The sequence below is a fragment of the Nycticebus coucang genome, chromosome 2 (genome assembly GCF_027406575.1).
Source record: "Nycticebus coucang isolate mNycCou1 chromosome 2, mNycCou1.pri, whole genome shotgun sequence".
NCBI lineage: Eukaryota > Metazoa > Chordata > Mammalia > Primates > Lorisidae > Nycticebus > Nycticebus coucang.
The window spans coordinates 144,511,569-144,531,660 of record NC_069781.1 but is presented as its reverse complement, the minus strand read 5'-3'; the positions used below and the strand labels follow the sequence as shown (position 1 = coordinate 144,531,660).

Sequence of the window (20,092 nt, the reverse complement as noted above, 5' to 3'; positions counted from 1 at the left end):
TCTCACCTCTCCGACCAAACTATCATATTTATCTTTATGTTGAGTTTGATAATGTTGATGCAAATTGTATTCTTTGAACACAGACGCTATATTCTGGCATATCAAACACACAGCTCTTTCCTTGTACTGCATGAAAAAGTAACCTAAGTCCACTGTTCTTTGAATATCCTATACTCCAAGTCAAATTTTCTCTTTCTTGATATCATTGTTTCCTAGGGATTCCAAATTGCTATTAGTAAAATACCAATATATATACACAGTGCTCCAAAAACAATATACCAGCAATAACTTTGCCCACACAGAGACATATAGACGGCACTGCCCATCAATGCAGTTTGATCAGTGTCCATCAATGCAGTCTGACCAGTGTCCATCAGTGCAGTCTGATCAGTGCCTATCAGTGCAGTCTGATCAGTGCCCATCAATGCAGTCTGATCAGTGCCCATCAATGCAGCCTGATCAGTGCCCATCAATGCAGTCTGATCAGTGTCCATCAATGCAGTCTGACCAGTGTCCATCAATGCAGCCTTGCCAGTCCACATCATTTCAGCCTCGCCAGTGCCCATATGGTGGAACTCCACTTTTACCTCAGGCTCACACTGGTGCAGTGTGGGAACAGGTACAATTACAGAGCTGGTTCCTCCACCACCTTTCCAGTTCACACTACCCTGTGTGAACCACACTGTGATCTGTGAACTCGCACAGGAATCTGATCACATATGTGAGAAGACCCATGTGATCATATTTCATTGCAGGAAAAAAGAAGGCACGTATGCCTTTTTTCTTCCAAATCTAATGCAAGTTCAGCCATACAAGCATATGCCTGAACTCACACTGCTCAGAGATCGCAACAGTGTGAACTGGGGCTTACACAGCACACAACATACAACATCATACACAACTGAACAGCAATCAGAATATAAATACACTTACGGCAATTAAATGGGGTTTCCTACTCCTTGGCTGTCTGCAGAGCTGGATTAAGTTCCCATGGAGCCCTAGGCAGATTACCAGTTTAGGGCCCCCATGCGATAACACTGAGCACTGACCATTTGCGATAACACTGACTGCTGACAATTGCATTAATACTGAGTGCCAACAATTTGCATTAACACTGAGCACTTACAATTATCATAACCACTGAGCACTGACTATTTGCATTACCTCTGAGCTCTGACCATTTGCATTACCTCTGAGCACTGACAATATGCATTAGCACTGAGCACTATTTGCTTTATCACTGTGATGCAACCCCTCTAGAAACTATCCCAACCAACTAACCAACTTAAAAAAAAGGCTTTCCTAACTTCAAAAAAAGGCTCTTCTAACTTCAAAAAAAGGTGCCCCCACCTACAAAAAAAGACCTCCTAACTTCAGAAAAAAAAGGCCCCCCCTTAACTGCATAAAAAAAGGCCCTACTAACTGCAAAATGAAAAAAAAAAAAAAAAAAAAAGACATCCTAACTTTAAAAAAAGAAATCCTAACTTGGCAGCACCTGTGGCTCAAGGAGTGTGGTGCCAGTCCCATACGCCGGAGGTGGCGGGTTCAAACCTAGCCCCGGCCAAAAACCAAAAAAAAAAAAAAAAAAAGAAAAAATCCTAACTTGTTCTTACCTCGGTCCTTAGGCAGCAGCAGACTCTGCACAGGCAACCTGGTGATTCCTCCAATTACACCATAGACTGAGATGAGGAGTCGAGAGACAGAGAGAAGGAGCAGAATTGGAGAGTAGGAGGGGAATTGGAGAGTTGAGGGCACATTCCACACATGCACTGCAGCCCGGACAGTGGGTTGCTAAGCAGGGTGGCAATGACAACCAGTGGGGAGAGACAGAGAGAAGGAACTGAGTCGGAGAGTTGGTGCACATTCCACACATGCGCACTGCGGCCCTGGACAAGTTGGCTACTAAGCAGAACAGGCAGCTATGGCAAAAACACCCCTCGGGCCAGATAAATGTCCTTGGTGGGCTGCATGTGGCCCGTGGCCGTAGTTTGAGGACCCCTGTTTTAGAGTGATGTTATCTGAGTTTAAGAAGTTTAAGTATGTTAAATATGGACCTTTTGCCACCACATCGCAGTGAACACACCAGGGAGACGTGCTTTTGAGAAAACTCAAAGGTGCTAGCTCCCTGATTCAAAAAGAAATATTTCTCATGTTCATTGTAGTTTATTTTCATTTAAAATCTTTTAGGTTAAGTTTAAGCTTTGTGGCTCAGTGAGTAGGGCGCCGGCCCCATATACCGAGAGTGGTGGGTTCAAACCCTAGCCCCGGCCGAACTGCAACCAAAAAATAGCTGGGCGTTGTGGCGGGCGCCTGTAGTCCCAGCTGCTCTGGAGCCTGAGGCAGGAGAATAGCTGAAGCCCAAGAGCTAGAGGTTGCTGTGAGTCCTGTGATATCATGGCACTCTACTGAAGGCAGTAAAGTGAGACTCTTTCTCTACAAAAAAAAAAAAAAGAGTTAGTTTTGAGAATTGAGACACAATACTAATACTGTAGGAATTGGTGAGGCCTTGACCTAAAACTTTCTTTGTACTGTGGTTTCCTTTTGGGTGTATTTTGCTAAGTGAAACTTGTTAAATTTTTTTGTTAACTAAATTTTTTTCTTAAAATAAAGATTTTTCCACAATAACTGGCATAAGATTACTCAGCAAAAGGTAGCAAAATGACTGAGTGGTTGAAAAGAATTCATTTTAATCTTGATGTATATTAGAGTGAATTTAAAAATAATTTCATACATCAAATCTATGATCTCCCTTATATTCTTACAATGAGGCTAAATAAAAGTTTAATAAAAATGTTTAAAAAAACATTTTCATTTAGGGAATAGTTGAGCCTAAACATATGGAAAATTGATGATTACCTATGTCAATGTTCAGTATTCTGATAATAAAGTTGGTTGGCTTATACCTTGTTTATTGCCTTGACGTCTGCACCATATGAGGGTTTTCTGGTGATTGACAGGTTCTCATCATAGCGTAGTGAAGCATGGTGTTCACTGTGACTTGGGTCGGCACCATGTTCTAACAAGCTAGTGGCACACTCCTCTTCCCAGCATTGTATTGCCTACTAGTATCAGATCAAGAAATAGACAATAAATTCTAAACAGTCAAAGTAAACATTCCACATATCTCACCAAATAGTGATGTTTAAATCAGATAAGTTTATTTTTATTCTGTGTATTGCAATCAAGTAAATGTCATACTGAAATAGTTGGCTGCTATTATTTACCTTAATCAGAGCTGTTTTCTGTTCACTGTCAGGGACATTGAGCTGGCTTTTCTGTTCACTGATAGACATACAACTTCAGTGTGGCCATTGGTGCAGGCCAAGTGGAGAAAAGGCCTGTGAAAGTGAGAGAGATTGTTAGGAAATTGCAGCATAATTCTATCTCAGAATATACAATGATTCATGCAATTGTAAACATTAAAAAGCATGTTATTCCTCTGCCTATTAAGAAAGTATAAACATTTATAAGTCTATTAGTACATTAATGAAGGAACAGCCTATTTGAATAGAACAAATTTAGCTTTTTTTTTTTTTTTGTAGAGACAGAGTCTCACTTTATGGCCCTCGGTAGAGGGCCGTGGCCTCACACAGCTCACAGCAACCTCCAACTCCTGGGCTTAAGCGAGTCTCTTGCCTCAGCCTCCGAGTAGCTGGGACTACAGGCGCCCACCACAACACCCGGCTATTTTTGGTTGCAGTTTGGCCGGGGCCGGGTCTGAACCCGCCACCCTCAGTATATGGGGCCGGCGCCTTACCGACTGAGCCACAGGTGCCGCCCCAAATTTAGCTTTTATATTTAGCTCTACTTGGATTTGAATCCTACTCTAAGCTCTAGAACTTACTAGCTACTACTTAGCCTTTCTGTGCTACAATTTCCATTTCAATAGAATAGGGAAAAAGTAGCTCTTTCATAAGACATCACTCTGATGCTTAAAATGAAAATCCATACAAAGTATTTTGAACAATTTCTAATGCAAATAATAGCCAAACAATTGCTATATAGTTACTACTATTACTGCTACTTAACAAAGACAACATTTTAAGTAAGTAAAATTATACAGTTATACCTACTTCATGGTTTGTTTTGAAGACTGAAGATGTCCTTGCATTTCAGTGATGCTAGTGTGCTCATTTTCTTATATTTTAATGGCACTGATACTGGAATGGCACTTTGATTCATAATTTATTTTAACTATAATGGGCAGCATTTTAAAAATTATCTTATTGACAAACAAAACAATGGGGCATCACACAATCCATGGTGCCTTACATTAAGTGAGACATGGTGATGTATACAATAGGTCCATGGCTGTTGTAGACATACAGGATGGACATAAAGTTTGTGTGCAAATTTTATGTCCACACTGTATAATGGCATTCAGATAAAATTTCAGTTTTTAGAAGTACTATGGAAGAACAAAACAAAATATAACAAAATTTTTAAATTTTGGACATATGGAATGGAATAAAAACCAGGAGATGAAACCAGTCTAAACTTGCCATCTGATCTTTGATAAACCAAACAAAAGCATATTCAACAAATGGTGCTGGGAGAACTGGAAAACCACATGTAAAAGACAGACACTGGACTCACTCCTTTCACCATTTACAAAAATTGATTCAAGATGGATGAAAGATTTAAATCTAAGACATGGAACAATAAAAATCTTAGAAGAAGGGCGGCACCTGTGGCTCAGTCGGTAGGGCGCCGGCCCCATATACCGAGGGTGGCGGGTTCAAACCCGGCCCCGGCTGAATTGCAACCAAAAAAAAAATAGCCGGGCATTGTGGCGGGCGCCTGTGGTCCCAGCCACTCAGGAGACTGAGGCAAGAGAATCACTTAAGCCCAGAAGTTGGAGGTTGCTGTGAGCTGTGTGATGCCACGGCACTCTACCCAGGGCCCATAAAGTGAGACTCTGTCTCTACAAAAAAAAAAAATTTTAGAAGAAAGTGTGGAAAAAATGCTTGATGATTTTGGACTGGGGAAAGATTTTATGACAAAGACTTCAGCAGCCATCACAACAACAAAAATTAACAAATGGGACTTAAGCTGAAAAGCTTCTCCACAGCTAAGGACACAATAAGTAAAGCAAAAAGACAACTTTCAGAATGGGAAAAGACATTTGCAGGGTTTGAATCTGACAAAGTGTTGATAACTTTGTAGATGTTGATAGCATCTATGAAGAACCCAAATTAGTCGACAAAAAAAGAGCAAACAATCCCATCTACCTGTGGACAAGAAATATGAACAGAACCTTCTCTGACGAAGACAGATGAATGGCTAACAAACATGTGACAAAGTGCTCATTGTCCCTGATAGAGAAATTCAAATCACTCTGAGATATCACCTAACCCCATTGAGAATAGCCCACATCACAAAGTCTCAAAGCTGCAGATGCTGGCCCAGATGTGGAGAGAAGGGAACACTTCTACACTGCTGGTGGGACTGCAAACTAATATAACCTTTTTGGAAGAAAGTATGGAGAATTCTCAAAGGACTCAAATTAGACCTTCCATTTGATCCTATAATCTCATTACTACACATCTACCCAGAAGAAAAAAAATCATTTTATCATAAGGATATTTGCACTAGTCTGTTTTTTTTTATTGTTAAATCATAGCTGTGTACATTAGTGCAATCACCTGTACCCATTCTAAGATGCACCATAGATGTGGCCCCACCCATTAGCCTCCCTCCACCAAAACCTCCCCCCCCTTCCCCTTCCTTGGCCCTTTCCCCATAGTCTCGTGCTATAGTTGGGTTATAGTCTTCATGTGAAAGCTATGATTTAGCTTCATAGTAGGGCTGAGTACATTGGATACTTTTTCTTCCATTCCTGAGATACTTTGCTAAGAAGAATATGTTCCAACTCCATCCATGTAAACATGAAAGAGGTAAAGTCTCCATCTTTCTTTCAGGTTCCATGGTATACATGTACCACAATTTGCTAGTCCATTCGTGGGTCGATGGGCACTTGGGCTTCTTCCATGACTTAGCAATTATGAATTGGGCTGCAATAAACATTCTGGTACAGACGTATTTGTTATATTGTGACTTTTAGTCTTCTGGGTATAAACCTAGTAAAGGAATTATAGGATCAAATGGCAGGTCTATTTTTAGGTCTCTAAGTATTCTCCAAACATCCTTCCAGAAGGAACACATTAGTGGGCATTCCCACCAGCAGTGTAGAAGTGTGCCCTTTCCTCCACATCCACGCCAACATTTCGGTTTTGGGATTTTGTTATGTGGGCTACTCTTACTGGGGTTAGGTGATATCTCAGAGTAGTTTCGATTTGCATTTCTCTGATGATTAAGGATAATGAGCTTTTTTCATGTGTTTGTAGATCTTGCGTCGGTCTTCTTTACAGAAGTTTCTCTTCAAGTTCCTTGCCCACCCTGAGATGGGGTCACGTGTTCTTTCCTTGTTAATACGTTTGAGTTCTCTGTGCATACTGGTTATTAGACCTTTATCGGAGGTATAACCTGCAAATATTTTCTCCCATTCTGAGGGCTGTCTGCTTGCTTTACTCACTATGTTCTTGGCTGTGCAGAAGTTTTTTAGTTTGATCAGGTCCCAGTAGTGTATTTTTGATACTGCTTCAGTTGCCTGGGGAGTCCTATTCATAAAATAATCACCCAGGCCGATTCCTTCAAGAGTTTTCCCTGCACTTTCTTCAAGTATTTTTATAGTTTCATGTCTTAAGTTTAAATCTTTTATCCAGTGAGAGTCTATCTTAGTTAATGGTGAAAGGTGTGGGTCCAGTTTCAATCTTCTACAAGTTGCCAGCCAGTTTACCCAGCACCATTTGTTAAATAGAGAATCTTTTCCCCACTGAATGTTTTTACTTGGCTTGTCAAAGATCAAATAACGGTAAGTAGCTGGATCCATCTCTTGGTTCTCTATTCTGTTCCAGACATCTACTTCTCTGCTTTTGTGCTAGTACCATGCTGTTTTGATCACTATTGATTTATAGTACAGTCTCAGGTCTGGTAGCGTGATTCCTCCTGCTTTGTTTTTATTGCTCAGTAATGTCTTGGCTATTCAAGCTTTTTTCTGATTCCATATAAAATGAAGTATTATTTTTTCAAGATCTTTAAAGTATGACAATGGAGCTTTAATAGGAATTGCATTAAAATTATATATTGCTTTGGGTAGTATGGACATTTTAACAATGTTGATTCTTCCCAGCCATGAGCATGGTATGTTTTTCCATCTGTTAAAATCTTCGGCTATTTCTTTCTTTTTTTTTTTTTTTTTGTAGAGACAGTCTCACTTTACTGCCCTCGGGTAGAGTGCCGTGGCATCACACAGCTCACAGCAACCTCTAACTCTTGGGCTTACGCGATTCTCTTGCCTCAGCCTCCCAAGCAGCTGGGACTACAGGCGCCCGCCACAACACCCGGCTATTTTTTGTTGTTGTTGTTGCAGTTTGGCCGGAGCTGGGTTTGAACCCGCCACCCTCGGCATATGGGGCCAGCGCCCTACTCACTGAGCCACAGGCGCTGCCCAATCTTTGGCTATTTCTTTTCTTAGAGTTTCATAGTTCTCTTTGTAGAGATCTTTCACGTCCTTTGTTAGGTATACTCAAATAGTTCATCTTCTTTGGCACTACTATGAAAGGAATAGAGTCCTTGACTGTTTGTTCTGCTTGGTTATTGTTGTATATATAAAGGCTACAGATTTATGGGTGTTGGTTTTGTAGCCTGAAACATTGCTATATTCCTTGATCACTTCTAAAAGTTTTGTAGTAGAATCCCTAGTGTTTTCCAGATATGCAATCATATCATCTGCAAAGAGTGAAAGTTTGATCTCTTCTGACCCTATGTGGATACCCTTGATCGCCTTTTCTTCACTAATTGCAATGGCTAAAATTTCCATTACAATGTTAAAGAGCAATGGGGACAATGGGCAAGCTTGCCTGGTTCCTGATCTAAGTGGAAATGATTTCAATTTAACTCCATTCAATATGATATTGGCTGTGGGTTTGCTGTAGATGGCCTCAATGAGTTTAAGAAATGTCCCTTCTATACCCATTTTCTTAAGTGTTCTGATCATGAAGGGATGCTGGATATTATCAAAAGCTTTTTCTGCATCAATTGAAAGAATCATATGGTCTTTATTTTTAAGTTTGTTTATGTGTTGAACCAGCCTTGAGACCCTGGGATAAATCCAACTTGGTCATGGTGTATAATTTTTTTGATGTGTCATTGGATTCTGTTTGTTAGGATCTTATTGAGTATTTTAGCATCTATATTCATTAGTGATATTGGTCTATAATTTTCTTTTCTTGTTGAGTCTTTCCCTGGTTTGGGGATCAAGGTGATGTTTGCTTCGTAGAATGTGCTGGGTAATATTCCTTCTTTTTCTATATTTTGGAAGAGGTTTAGTAGTATAGGTACTAGTTCTTCTTTAAATGTTTGGTAGAATTCTGATGTAAAGCCATCTGGTCCTGGGCTTTTCTTTTTAGGGAGATTTTGTATAGTTGATGCTATTTCAGAACTTGATATAGGCCTGTTCAACATTTCCACTTTGTTCTGGCTAAGTCTTGGTAGGTGGCGTGCTTCCAGGTATTGGTCAATTTCTTTCAGATTTTCATATTTGTGAGAGTAGAGTTTCTTGTAGTATCCGTTAAGGTTTTTTTGAATTTCTGAGGGGTCTGTTGTTATTTCATCATTACCATTTCTGATTGATGAAATTAGAGATTTTACTCTTTTTTTCCTGGTTAGGTTGGCCAAAGGTTTATCTATTTTATTGATCTTTTCAGAAAACCAGTTTTTGGATTTATTGATCTGTTGTATAATTGTTTTCAATTTCATTTAATTCTGCTCTGATTTTGGTTATTTCTTTTCTTCTGCTGCGTTTGGGGTTGAAGTGTTCTTCTTTCTCCAGTTGCTTGAGATGTTCCATTAAGTTATTGACTTCCTCTCTTTCAGTTTTCTTGAGGAAGGCTTGCAGTGCTATAAATTTCCCTCTTAGGACTGCCTTTGCAGTATCCCAGAGGTTCTGGTAATTCGTGTCTTGATTGTTGTTTTGTTCCAAAAATATGGTGATTTCCTTCTTAATCTCGTCTATAACCCATCTATCCTTCAGCATAAGGTTGTTTAGCTTCCATGTTTTTGTATGGGTATGCAGGTTCCTGTTGTCATTTAGTTGAACTTTTATTCCATGATGGTCTGAGAAGATGCAAGGAATAATTTCTATTTTTTTTAATTTTCTGAGGTTAGATTTGTGGCCTAGGTTGTGGTCGATTTTGGAGTATGTTCCGTGGGCTGATGAGAAGAATGTGTATTCAGTTTTTTGGGGATGAAATGTTCTGTAGATGTCTGTTATGTCCAGATGTTGAATGCATCTAAAATTTCTTTGCTGAGCTTCTTTTTGGAGGATCTATCCAGGACTGCTAAAGGGGTGTTAAAATCTCCAACTACTATGGAAGTGGAGGAAATCGAGTTGCTCGTGTCTGTTAGAGTTTCTCTTATAAATTGAGGTGCATTGTGGTTGGGTGCATAAATATTAATAATTGAGATCTCATCATATTGAGTATTACCTTTAACAAATATGAAGTGTCCATCCTTATCCTTATTTATTTTGGTCGGTTTAAAGCCTATTGCGTCTGCAAACAGGTTTGCAACACCTGCTTTTTTCTGCTTTCCATTTGCCTGGAATATAGATGACCATCCCTTCACCTTGAGTCTATATCTGTCTTTTAATGTAAGATGCAATTCTTGGATGTAGCAGATATTTGGCTTGAGTTTTTGTATCCAGTCCGCCAATCTATGCCTCTTTAGAGGACAATTTAAACCATTCACATTAATTGAGAGTATTGATAAGCCTTTTGAGAGACTGGTGGACATTTTTAATCCTTTTGTGACTGTGGAAGTTGGAATTTGATCAAAAATTTTCTGGGTGGGTTTACTTTTGTGGTGGAGAATTATGCTGGTCTTTATGGAGGATAGGTCTAAGAATGTCCTGGAGAGCTGGTTTAGTTGTGGCAAATTTTTTTTTTTTTTTGTAGAGACAGAGTCTCATTGTACTGCCCTCGGTTAGAGTGCCGTGGCGTCACACGGCTCACAGCAACCTCCAACTCTTGGGCTTATGCGATTCTCTTGCCTCAGCCTCCTGAGCAGCTGGGACTACAGGCGCGTGCCACAATGCCCGGCTATTTTTCTGTTGCAGTTTGGCCGGGGCTGGGTCCGAACCTGCCACCCTCGGCATATGGGGCTGGCGCCCTACTCACTGAGCCACAGGCGCCGCCCAGTTGTGGCAAATTTCTTCAACATGTGAATGTCGTTGAAGTATTTAATTTCTCTGTCATAAATGAAGCTCAGTTTAGCTGGGTACAGGTTCCTGGGTTGAAAGTTATTTTGTTTTAGGAGATTAAAAGTCGATGACCATCCTCTTCTGGCTTGAAAGGTTTCAGCAGAGAGATCTGCAGTTATTCTGATATTCTTCCCCTTCTAGGTAATGGCTTTCTTTTGTCTGGCAGCTTTCAGAATTTTCTCCTTCATATTAACTTTAGTGAAATTGATTATGATGTGTCTGGGGGATGTCTTATTTGGGTTGAGTCATGCTGGAGTTCTGAAACTGCTATCTGAATTTTGGAATCTCTTGGCATGTCTGGAAAGTTCTCCTTCATAATCTCATGGAGAAGAGACTCTGTGCCATGGGCGGCACCTGTGGCTCGGTGAGTAGGGCGCCAGCCCCATATGCCGAGGGTGGCGGGTTCAAACCCAGCCCCGGCCAAACTGCAACCAACAAAAAAAAATAGCCGGGCGTTGTGGCAGGCGCCTGTAGTCCCAGCTGCTCGGGAGGCTGAGGCAAGAGAATCGCGTAAGCCCAAGAGTTAAGAGGTTGCTGTGAGCCGTGTGACGCCACGGCACTCTACCTGAGGGCGGTACTGTGAGACTGTCTCTACAAAAAAAAAAGAGAGACTCTGTGCCTTGTGAAGTCACTTCGTCACTTTCGGGGATCCCTATAACACAAATATTGGTTTTCTTCAAATTATCCGAGAGCTCTCTGAGAGAGTGGTCTGTTTTTGCTCTCCATTGCTCTTCTTCTTTGAGGGTTTGGGAGCGTTCAAAAGCTTTGTTTTCAATGTCAGAAATCCTTTCTTCTGCTTGCTCCATTCTGTTACTGAGGGATTCTACTGTGTTTCTCAGATCTTTGAGGGATGCAACGTCTTGTCTCAATGTGTCGAAATCCTTGGTCATTTTTTCTTTGACTCCATTGAATTCTTGAGATAACTTTTGGAATTCTAATTCGATCTTATTTGCTATCCAGATCCTGAATTCAATTTCTGACATCTCAGCTATTTGTTTGTGCATGGGGTCTTGTGCTGTTTCTGCCCCATTGATCCTTGGGTGAGTTGATCTACTCTGATTATCCATATTGCCAGAGTTTTTCTGTTGATTTCACCTCATGATTGTTTTTCACCGTTGCCTCTGGCTGTCCTCAGAGTTGGGGAGGTGTCTCTCCAAGATTAGATCCCACGGGATCACTCTGTTGTTGCTGGATCTTTGTAGGGAATGACCCTGTGTAGTTCCTCTGGGGCTGCTCTAGCTAGGGAGTTCTGGTTGTGGACACAGCTCCAGTTTGTGACACACCCAGATCCAGCAACAGGGCTGGGGGTGGTGCGCATGGTTCTGGGAGTGCCAGGTGCCCAGTGACTTTGGCACAGATTGCCCAAGGCTCCAGCAGTCTCTGGCCAGGAGAAGAGCTCTGCGCAGAGGGAGGGAGGGCTCCAAAGGGCACGTAGCTACCAGAGTCCCTGCCCAGATGAACGGTCTAGTGTGGAAGCTGGGAGGACACAGGAGGGAGGACGCAGGGTTGCATGGCTCCCGCAGTTCCTGGTCAGGGAATGTGGAGGCCCAGTAGGTGCGGGTCAGCGGTCGGGGGTCGCTGCACAGCTCTTATAGAGGTCTTGGCGGCACCAAGCCCAGGAGTTTGAGGTTGCTATGAGCTGTGACGTCACTCTACCCACGGCAACAGCCCAAGGCTCCAGTGTGCCAAAACCGTCTCACTCTGCCCCTAAGGATTAAGGCTGTAAGGCAGCTCAGTCCCCGCCTTTAGGCTGCTCAGTCAGTAGGTTACTTTGACCCGCCCAGTCCTTGCTCTGAGACCCTGAGGGTGGAGCTTGCTGGGGCAGTTCTTTCACAATAGCTTCCTGCGCCCAGCTCAGTGGCTCAGTCTGGGGCCCCAGACAATGCCCAAAGTTCTCCACACTCTTGCTCGAGCTCTCCCCAAGGCAGTTCAACTGAGTGCCAAGTCCAAGAACACCAAAACAGTTCACAGGTAAGGCCTTTCCGGTTTGCAATCTCACTGCTGCTTGTACTTACGGTTGCTGGTGTGATTAGGTCGATCGAACACAAGCAACCACTTGCCAGTTTTCCACTGTTTTTGTCCTCCTTTTGTGGTCCAGAAGTCCCTTGCTGGCTCCCTGTATCCTCAAAGGGATGATTATAGGCAGATCCCACTGGCCAGAGATGCCTGGAGTCTGTTCCCAGTTGCAGGGAAGCTGTTACTCGGCCGCCATCTTTAATCTCTCCTGCACTAGTCTGTTTATCACAGCTCAGTTTACGATCACCAAAATGTGGAAACAACCTAAATGTCCACCAATTCATGAATCAATTAACAAGGTATGATATGTGTATACCATGGAATACTATTCAGCCACTAAAAAAGATGGAGACTTTACATCTTTTGTATTAACCCGGCTAGAGTTGGAATACATTCTTCTTGGTATAGTATCAGAAGAATGAAGTAGCAAGAATCTAATTTACTTAATGCTAATATGAAGCCAGTAGATGATTTAACCCACATAAGAGAAAAACTCAAATCAGTTAAAGGTGGGGGCAGGAGAATGAGTGAGCAGGGAGAGGGGAGGAGAGACGGGGATAGGGGTCATGGTGTATGGCACAGCCCTTAGGGGTGGGATACAATTATCAGAGGGACTTTACCTAACAAATGCAAACAGTGTAACCTAATTATTTGTACCCTCAAATGAACTGAAACAATAAAAATAAAAAAACACATCCATGTAAGGCTCTACCAAGTAATATAGAGCCCCAAAGTAAATGGTTAAATATATGCACTACTTGTACTGACATATATTATTTGATTCTTTCATGACCATTAAAGGTGGTTCTTGGCAAGCAAACATTTTATTTTATCACTCTGGGTGCAGTGCCTCAGCGATCCTCTTGCCTCAGTTTTTCTTTTTTTAGTAGAGATAGGGTCTTGCTTTTGCTTTGGTTGGTCTTGAACTCCTGAGTTCAAGCAAGCCACCTGCCTTGGTCTCCCAGAGTTCTAGGATTACAGGCTCCAGCCACCACACCGGGCCCAAGCAAACATTTTAAAGGCAAAATGCACTTCAGATGCATTTCAACCTAGAAGTTCAGCAGCAGTCATGAAGTGCAAAATTGTATTGGCAAAGCTGACCTACAGTGTCTTTGTGCCTGCGCTAGGGTCAGGAGCAATGCCTGTTCCATTTACATTTCACTGGAACTTTACATTCTCATGATTAGCATCTCTAGCTTTTCATTCCTCCAAACTGTCTGACGGCACAGTGTGCCACGGACTTACAACTGCTCTTTCTCCCTCTATTTTCTCCAAACAGAATTATTTCTCAAGTGTCTGCATGTTCTAGAATGCAAATTCTCAGAGGTGACCACTTCTTTGGAATAGTTCAAGGGCATCAGGCCCCTGAACAAGGAGAAGAAAAGAAACGTCAAACACAAGGTTCATCTGGTTTTAAATTAACTACAACAAGCTGCACAGTATAAGAATGTGACTTGGTTTGGGCGGCGCCTGTGGCTCAGTGAGCAGGGCGCTGGCCCCATATGCCGAAGGTGGCGGGTTCAAACCCAGCCCCGGCCAAACTGCAACAAAAAAATAGCCGGGCGTTGTGGCGGGCGCCTGTAGTCCCAGCTACTCGGGAGGCTGAGGCAGGAGAATTGCCTAAGCCCAGGAGTTGGAGGTTGCTGTGAGCTGTGTGATGCCACGACACTCTACCGAGGGCAATAAAGTGAAACTCTGTCTCTACAAAAAAATAAAAAAAATAAAAAACAAAAAGAATGTGACTTGGTTTGAAAAGTCTGATTCCCACGCCTGTAATCCTAGCACGCTGGGAGGTTGAGGCAGGTGGATTGCTTGAGCCCAGGAGTTTGAGACCAGCCTAAGCAAGAACAAGACCCAAGACCCCGTCTCTGGGCGGCCCCTGTGCTCAGTGAGTAAGATGCCAGCTCTATATACTGAGGGTGGGGGGTTCAAACCCAGCCCCGACCAAACTGCAACAAAAAAATAGCCGGGGGTTATGGCTGGCACCTATAGTCCCAACTATTTGAGAGGCTGAAGCAAGAGAATTGCCTAAGCCCAAGAGGTGGAGGCCATGGCACTCTACCGAGGGTGACAAAGTGAGATTGTCTCTAACAAAAAAAAAAAAAAAAATGACTCCATCTCTACTAGAAATAGAAAAACTACTTCAGGGGCGGCGCCCGTGGCTCAGTAGGTAGGGCGCCGGCCCCATATACCGAGGGTGGCAGGTTCAAACCCGGCCCCGGCTGAACTGCAACCAAAAAATAGTTGGGTGTTTTGGCGGGTGCCTGTAGTCCCAGCTACTCAGGAGGCTGAGGCAAGAGAATCACTTAAGCCCGGGAGTTGGAGGTTGCTGTGAGCTGTGTGATGCCATGGCACTCTCCCGAGGGCCATAGAGTGAGACCCTGTCTCCACAAAAAAAAAAAAAAGAAAAACTACTTCAGCATGGTGGGTGCCTATAGTTCCATCTACTTGGAAGGCTGAGGGAAGAGGATCTCTTGAGCCCAAGAGCTTGAGGTTGCTGTGAGCTATGACACCACAGCGCCCTACCCAGGGTGACAGAGTAAGACTCTGTCTCCAAAAAAAAGAAAGAAAAAGAAAAGTCTGAGTCTTGTTGTGGAAATGAGTACTTGGCTATCTCACCACAGCTTTCTTGTAGTGAGACTGTCTGGGAAACTTACCTGGGGAGCATGATTTGTTGACCTGTGAGGCATGAACTACCAAGCACTCGGTTCATTTGGGTGTGTTCCAGTTTGTCTCAGTCTGTCCAGTTCACCTTTCATTTTTAGGAAAAACAAGTTGATCTGTGCTGGGTAACACTTGGCTGCTGGACTTGCCTGAGGTGCTGGATTTGACTGGCCTGCTCATGCATCTCTTGTTCCTAGTTGCATCATGAGGGAGTTTACCTGCATGCAGACACCTGCGGTTGTGCTTTACTTTTTCTTCAGATTCCCTGAAGTTCCATCCTTAGAGTTCAGGTCTGTGCATTCACCCTTCAAAGCTTGTCCCTCTGCTTCCTATCATTTCTATCTCAATATTAATCATCTCACGCCATAACTGTGAAGTCTGTTTCACTCATTGAACATCTTTAGAAGGGGTTCTGTACTGGTCATCTCGAATCCTCTCCAGATGGAGGCTGCTGTGATGGTGCTTCCAGTCACATAGGCCAGGGCTGTGTTGCTACTCAATTTTCAATTTTCCTAATATAATTTAAAAATTTTTTTAAATTTTAAATTTTAAAATTGGGAAAACGTACATACACAGAAGAGCAATATAATTAACACCAGTATACATGTACCTTCCAAATTATTACCATTACGCTAATCTTGTTGTAGCTATTCCACATCAATTTGGGGGCAAGCAGAAGTGAAGGTTAGAAGATTTTTAATATTCCTGGTAACATACCATCTCATCTATTTTGATAGGCATCCCTAACAGATCAGCACTATAAAAATATATGTAATCCCACTTAATAAATTCCTTAGAATCAGACAATATCCAGTATATATTCATATGTCACTAAGACATTGTCCTAGAGATGTTTTTGCATAGTTCCTTTAAATCAAGATTCTAAGAATGTTCAATATTGCATTTGTTTATAGTCCACCACACTGTGTCCCTTTATACAAGCCATTTTTTGTTGACAAAACTGAGTCCATTTTCCTGTAGACTGTCTCACCTTATGAATTTGGCTGATTATTTCTCTGCCATATTTTTTCATTTGTTCTTTATTAACTTAAAACAGTCATTTCACAGCAACTGGTAGTTAGATCCAGAATATTGATTCTATTTGTAGTTCTTCTTATGTCAAGAATGTTTCATAGGTGGTGCTTTAAAGTTCCAATTGTATCACATCAAGAGACTCTTCATGCCTGAGCAATCTCACTTTTAGCATAGTCAGGTGATGTCAGCTGGATTCATTTATGAGAAAGTTCTCCATTAGCCTTTCACCTAATTGTTTCACCTTCCACTGATGTTCAGCGTTAGATACATAATCTCATTAAGGTAGAACATTGGTGAGTTCTTTTCTCAGCAATTATTTGGTTATCCTGGTACTTAATTTGTACAGAAAAGGTAAGAAAGACATAATTCTTTCATTTCTCAATTTTTAGTATGCTGATGTGCAACCTATAGCACTGAAGAATGAATTTATTTTAAAAGCATCATTACTAACTTATTTTAATATATTTGATATTATGCTTGATAGTCAATATGTTTCAGTCATGTTTCCTTATTTTTTAAACTTTTCATTCTGAAAGAATTATAGATTTGTAGGAAGTTGCAAAAAAAAGTATACAGAAGCCCCATGACTCTTGGTTTTCACTTGGTTTTCTCAACAGCTATATAGAACCTAACTATAGTGTAATATCAAAACCAGGAAATTGACATTGGTAGGGTTTTGTGTATTTCTATGACATTTTAATGTGTAGATTGTGATACCTCTACTGCAGTCAAGATACTGAACTATTCTGTCATCACAAAGATCGTTCTTCTGTTACTCTTCATGGTTACACATACACATCCTTCACTCTGCCCCCAACCTCCTGGCAACCACTAATCTGTTCTCAATTTCTCAACTTTTGTCATTTTGAAAATGCTGTGTAAATAGAAATCATACAGTATGTGACCTTTTGAGATTGACTTTTTATGAAGCATTATGCCATTGAGATCTAGATCATTTGTTATGTATCAACAGTTTATTCCTTTTCAATTGCTGAGCAATATTCCATGGTATGGATGACCTATTGAAGGGACAATGGGGAGTGATGTTATAGCTTTGACCATGTGGACATAGATGAGCTGCAGTGATAAGGGAATGAAGTAAAGTGAGTGAGGAGGTATCCTAGGAGTCTGGGGTCTGAGGGAGAGAGGGCAGACTTCAGGGGAGACTCAGAAAGCGAATCATTGTTCTTTATTACTGAAAGGAAAGACAGCACGAGGGGGAGGACTGGAAGAGGTGACCAGTGTATAACTACGAGGTTGCTGGCTGGATGATCTGGGATATGGCAATGCACACCTCAAGGCAGGAAACCAGGGATGAGAGGCTGACAAGGAAGCAAGAGAATGAGTTTAGCTGGGTGTTTGTGCCATCCTAATTGACACTCATTTATTCTTTTAATAATTATTGAGTCTCAGCTATGATCCAGGTATTATTATATGTGCCAGTCAGCTGTGAGCAAGACTCTCATGTAGCTGCCATCTTAGTGGGTGAAAACAGAGAATAAACAACTATACTGTTCATGTATATATATGTACATATACACATCCGCTTTAATTCCGGGAGATGTACAATCAGCAATTAGATTATGGGTGTGAGACGTCAAGACAAATATGAGCTGCACATACACATTTGAGAATTACCAGCACAGAGATGACAGTTAAAACTTCAGGAGAGGGTGGCGCCTGTGGCTCAGTGAGTAGGGCGCCGGCCCCATAAACCGAGGGTGACGGATTCCAACCAGGCCCGGCCAAACTGCAACAAAAAAATAGCGGGGCATCGTGGCGGGCGCCTGTAGTCCCAGGGGCTACTCGGGAGGCTGAGGCAGGAGAATCGCCTACGCCCAAGAGCTGGAGGTTGCTGTGAGCTGTGACACTACGGCACTCTACCGAGGGCGACAAAGTGACCCTTTAATAATAGTGGCCCTAATAATAATAATAATAATAATAATAATAATAATAATAATAATAATAATAATAATAATAATAATAATAATAATAATAATAATAAAAGGCCAACTCTGAGGACCCTCTCAATTCACTATCCTCGCAGTAGAAAACGCGCTCTCCGGCCGCCGCCCCTAGAAGGCGCGCCAAAGCCCCAACAGCAAGCGAGATGAGCTCTCGCGTGAATAGCCGATACTTCGCGGAAGGGCACCGCGACTGGAGACAGAACTCTCGCGACAACAGCCACCAGCTCGCGGAGGTATGGCGCGGCCCAGGACGTCCTGCATCCGGCTGGACCGAGAGCAGGAGCGCGACTTGTGCGAGCTCGTCCGGAGCGTCACCGGACTCCAGGACCAGGGGGACCCCAACTTCCAGCTGGCCCTAAACTTCGCCTGGTCTAACTTCAGGTGTGGGCACGGCGCGCAGACCAGTTCACGGCCACAGCCCCCGGGCTCCGCGCTTGGTCCCCGTGGTCCTCTGCCAGAGCCCAGAGCCGGGGGTCGAGGCTGTGCGCGCAGCCCGGCCGCGGGAACCTGGGTGGGTGAGTGGGTGCAACGGCTGGGGAGGGCCCGGCAGGCGCCTCTGTTGGGCGGTGCGCTGGAGCCCCGGAGATGCGCTGCTGAAACTGTGTCCGCCCTCAGGCGCCACGCTGGTCAGCGTCTGGCCCGGTCCTTGCCGTACTTCCTGCACTTCCGGCAATACGGGGCACACCAAAAATCATTTTGTCAGTGGATCGGCTAGTGCATTTTTGGAGCAAAAGTATGTTCACACTCTGAAATTGTGTCCTCACTGACTCCTCCCTGTCCAGGCCACTGCAGATCTCACTTACCCTGCTCTCATTTTCCTTTTTCCAAAATAGGAGGTCATAACACATTGAATAATTTTGTGTGTTGTTTACAGTGTCTCCTACACTTCCATTTCTAGCTAAAACTTAAGTTGTATCTGGCACGTGGTACTGAGTCATGTAATACAATTTATAATGCAGTTTCTTTTGTAAATAATTTTTAAATGTGGTTTTTTTTTTTTTTTGTAGAGACAGAGTCTCACTTTATGGCCCTCTGTAGAGTGCCATGGCATCACACAGCTCACAGCAACCTCCAACTCCTAGGCTTAAGCGAGTCTCTTGCCTCAGCCTCCCGAGTAGCTGGGACTACAGGCGCCCGCCACAACGCTCGGCTATTTTTTTTTTTTTTTTTTTGGTTGCAGTTTAGCCCAAGCCGGGTTTGAACCCGCCACCCTCGGTATGTGGGGCCGGCGCCTTACCGACTGAGCCACAGGCACCGCCCTGTGAATAATTTTTTTTTTTTTTTTTGTGGTTTTTGGCCGGGGCTGGGTTTGAACCCGCCACCTCCGGCATATGGGACCGGCGCCCTACTCACTGAGCCACAGGCACCACCCCCTGTGAATAATTTTTAAAGATTTATGCGTTTTAGATATTTAGGCAGATCTCATGTTTTTCTTTATGGAAGATGTAAATTAAACAATAATTTTATGGTCATTAACCATATGGAATTATTACCAAAAGAATGTTAGTCATTGTTAGTATTCTGCCTGTTTAATGTCAGTGAATCAGATCTTGACTAGTAAAGCTTTTCTTTCTTTTTTTTTTTTTGTCGCCCTCAGTAGAGTGCTGTGGTGTCACAGCTCACGGCATCCTCCAGTTCTTGGGCGTAGGCGATTCTCTTGCCTCAGCCTCCTGAGTAGCTGAGACTACAGGCACCCGACACATTGCACAGCTTTTTTTTTTTTTTTTTTAATTGCCATTTGCCATTGTTGTTTAGCTGACAGTGGGTGGGTTCGAACTCGCTATCCTTGGTGTATGTGGCTGGCACCATAACCACTGTGCTACCAGCGCAGTACCTCACAATCTGTAATCTTGATTATCTTGATGATTGGCTCTGTGTCTGTAGCTCAAGTGGCTAAGGCGCCAGCCACATACACCAGATCTGGCATGTTCAAATCCACCCCGAGCCTGCCGACAACAATGACAACTATAACCAAAAATTGACCATGTTGTGGCAGCGCCTGTGGTCCCAGCTAGTCGGGAGGCTGAGGCAAGAGAGTTACTTAAGCCCGGGAGTTGGAGGTTGCTGTGATGCCAGGACACTCTACCCA

General features: G+C 42.9%; 1 protein-coding gene across 6 annotated transcripts in view; it reads left to right on the top strand.

Annotated features, from left to right (window-relative positions):
• The first annotated feature begins 18,229 nt into the window (after positions 1-18,229).
• The window catches only part of TUBGCP5 (tubulin gamma complex associated protein 5), a 71,134-nt gene continuing 69,271 nt past the window's right edge, over positions 18,230-20,092 (top strand). For 2 of the 6 annotated variants that reach the window (XM_053582046.1, XM_053582045.1), the window contains exon 1: positions 18,230-18,384. In XM_053582046.1, the coding sequence (XP_053438021.1) occupies positions 18,239-18,384 (146 nt within the window). In that variant the 5' untranslated portion in view covers positions 18,230-18,238. Of the gene's footprint in view, positions 18,385-18,495; positions 18,515-18,717; positions 18,737-20,092 lie in introns of those variants that run through there. The other 4 variants (XM_053582047.1, XM_053582048.1, XM_053582053.1 and 1 more) reach the window with 3 other exon arrangements.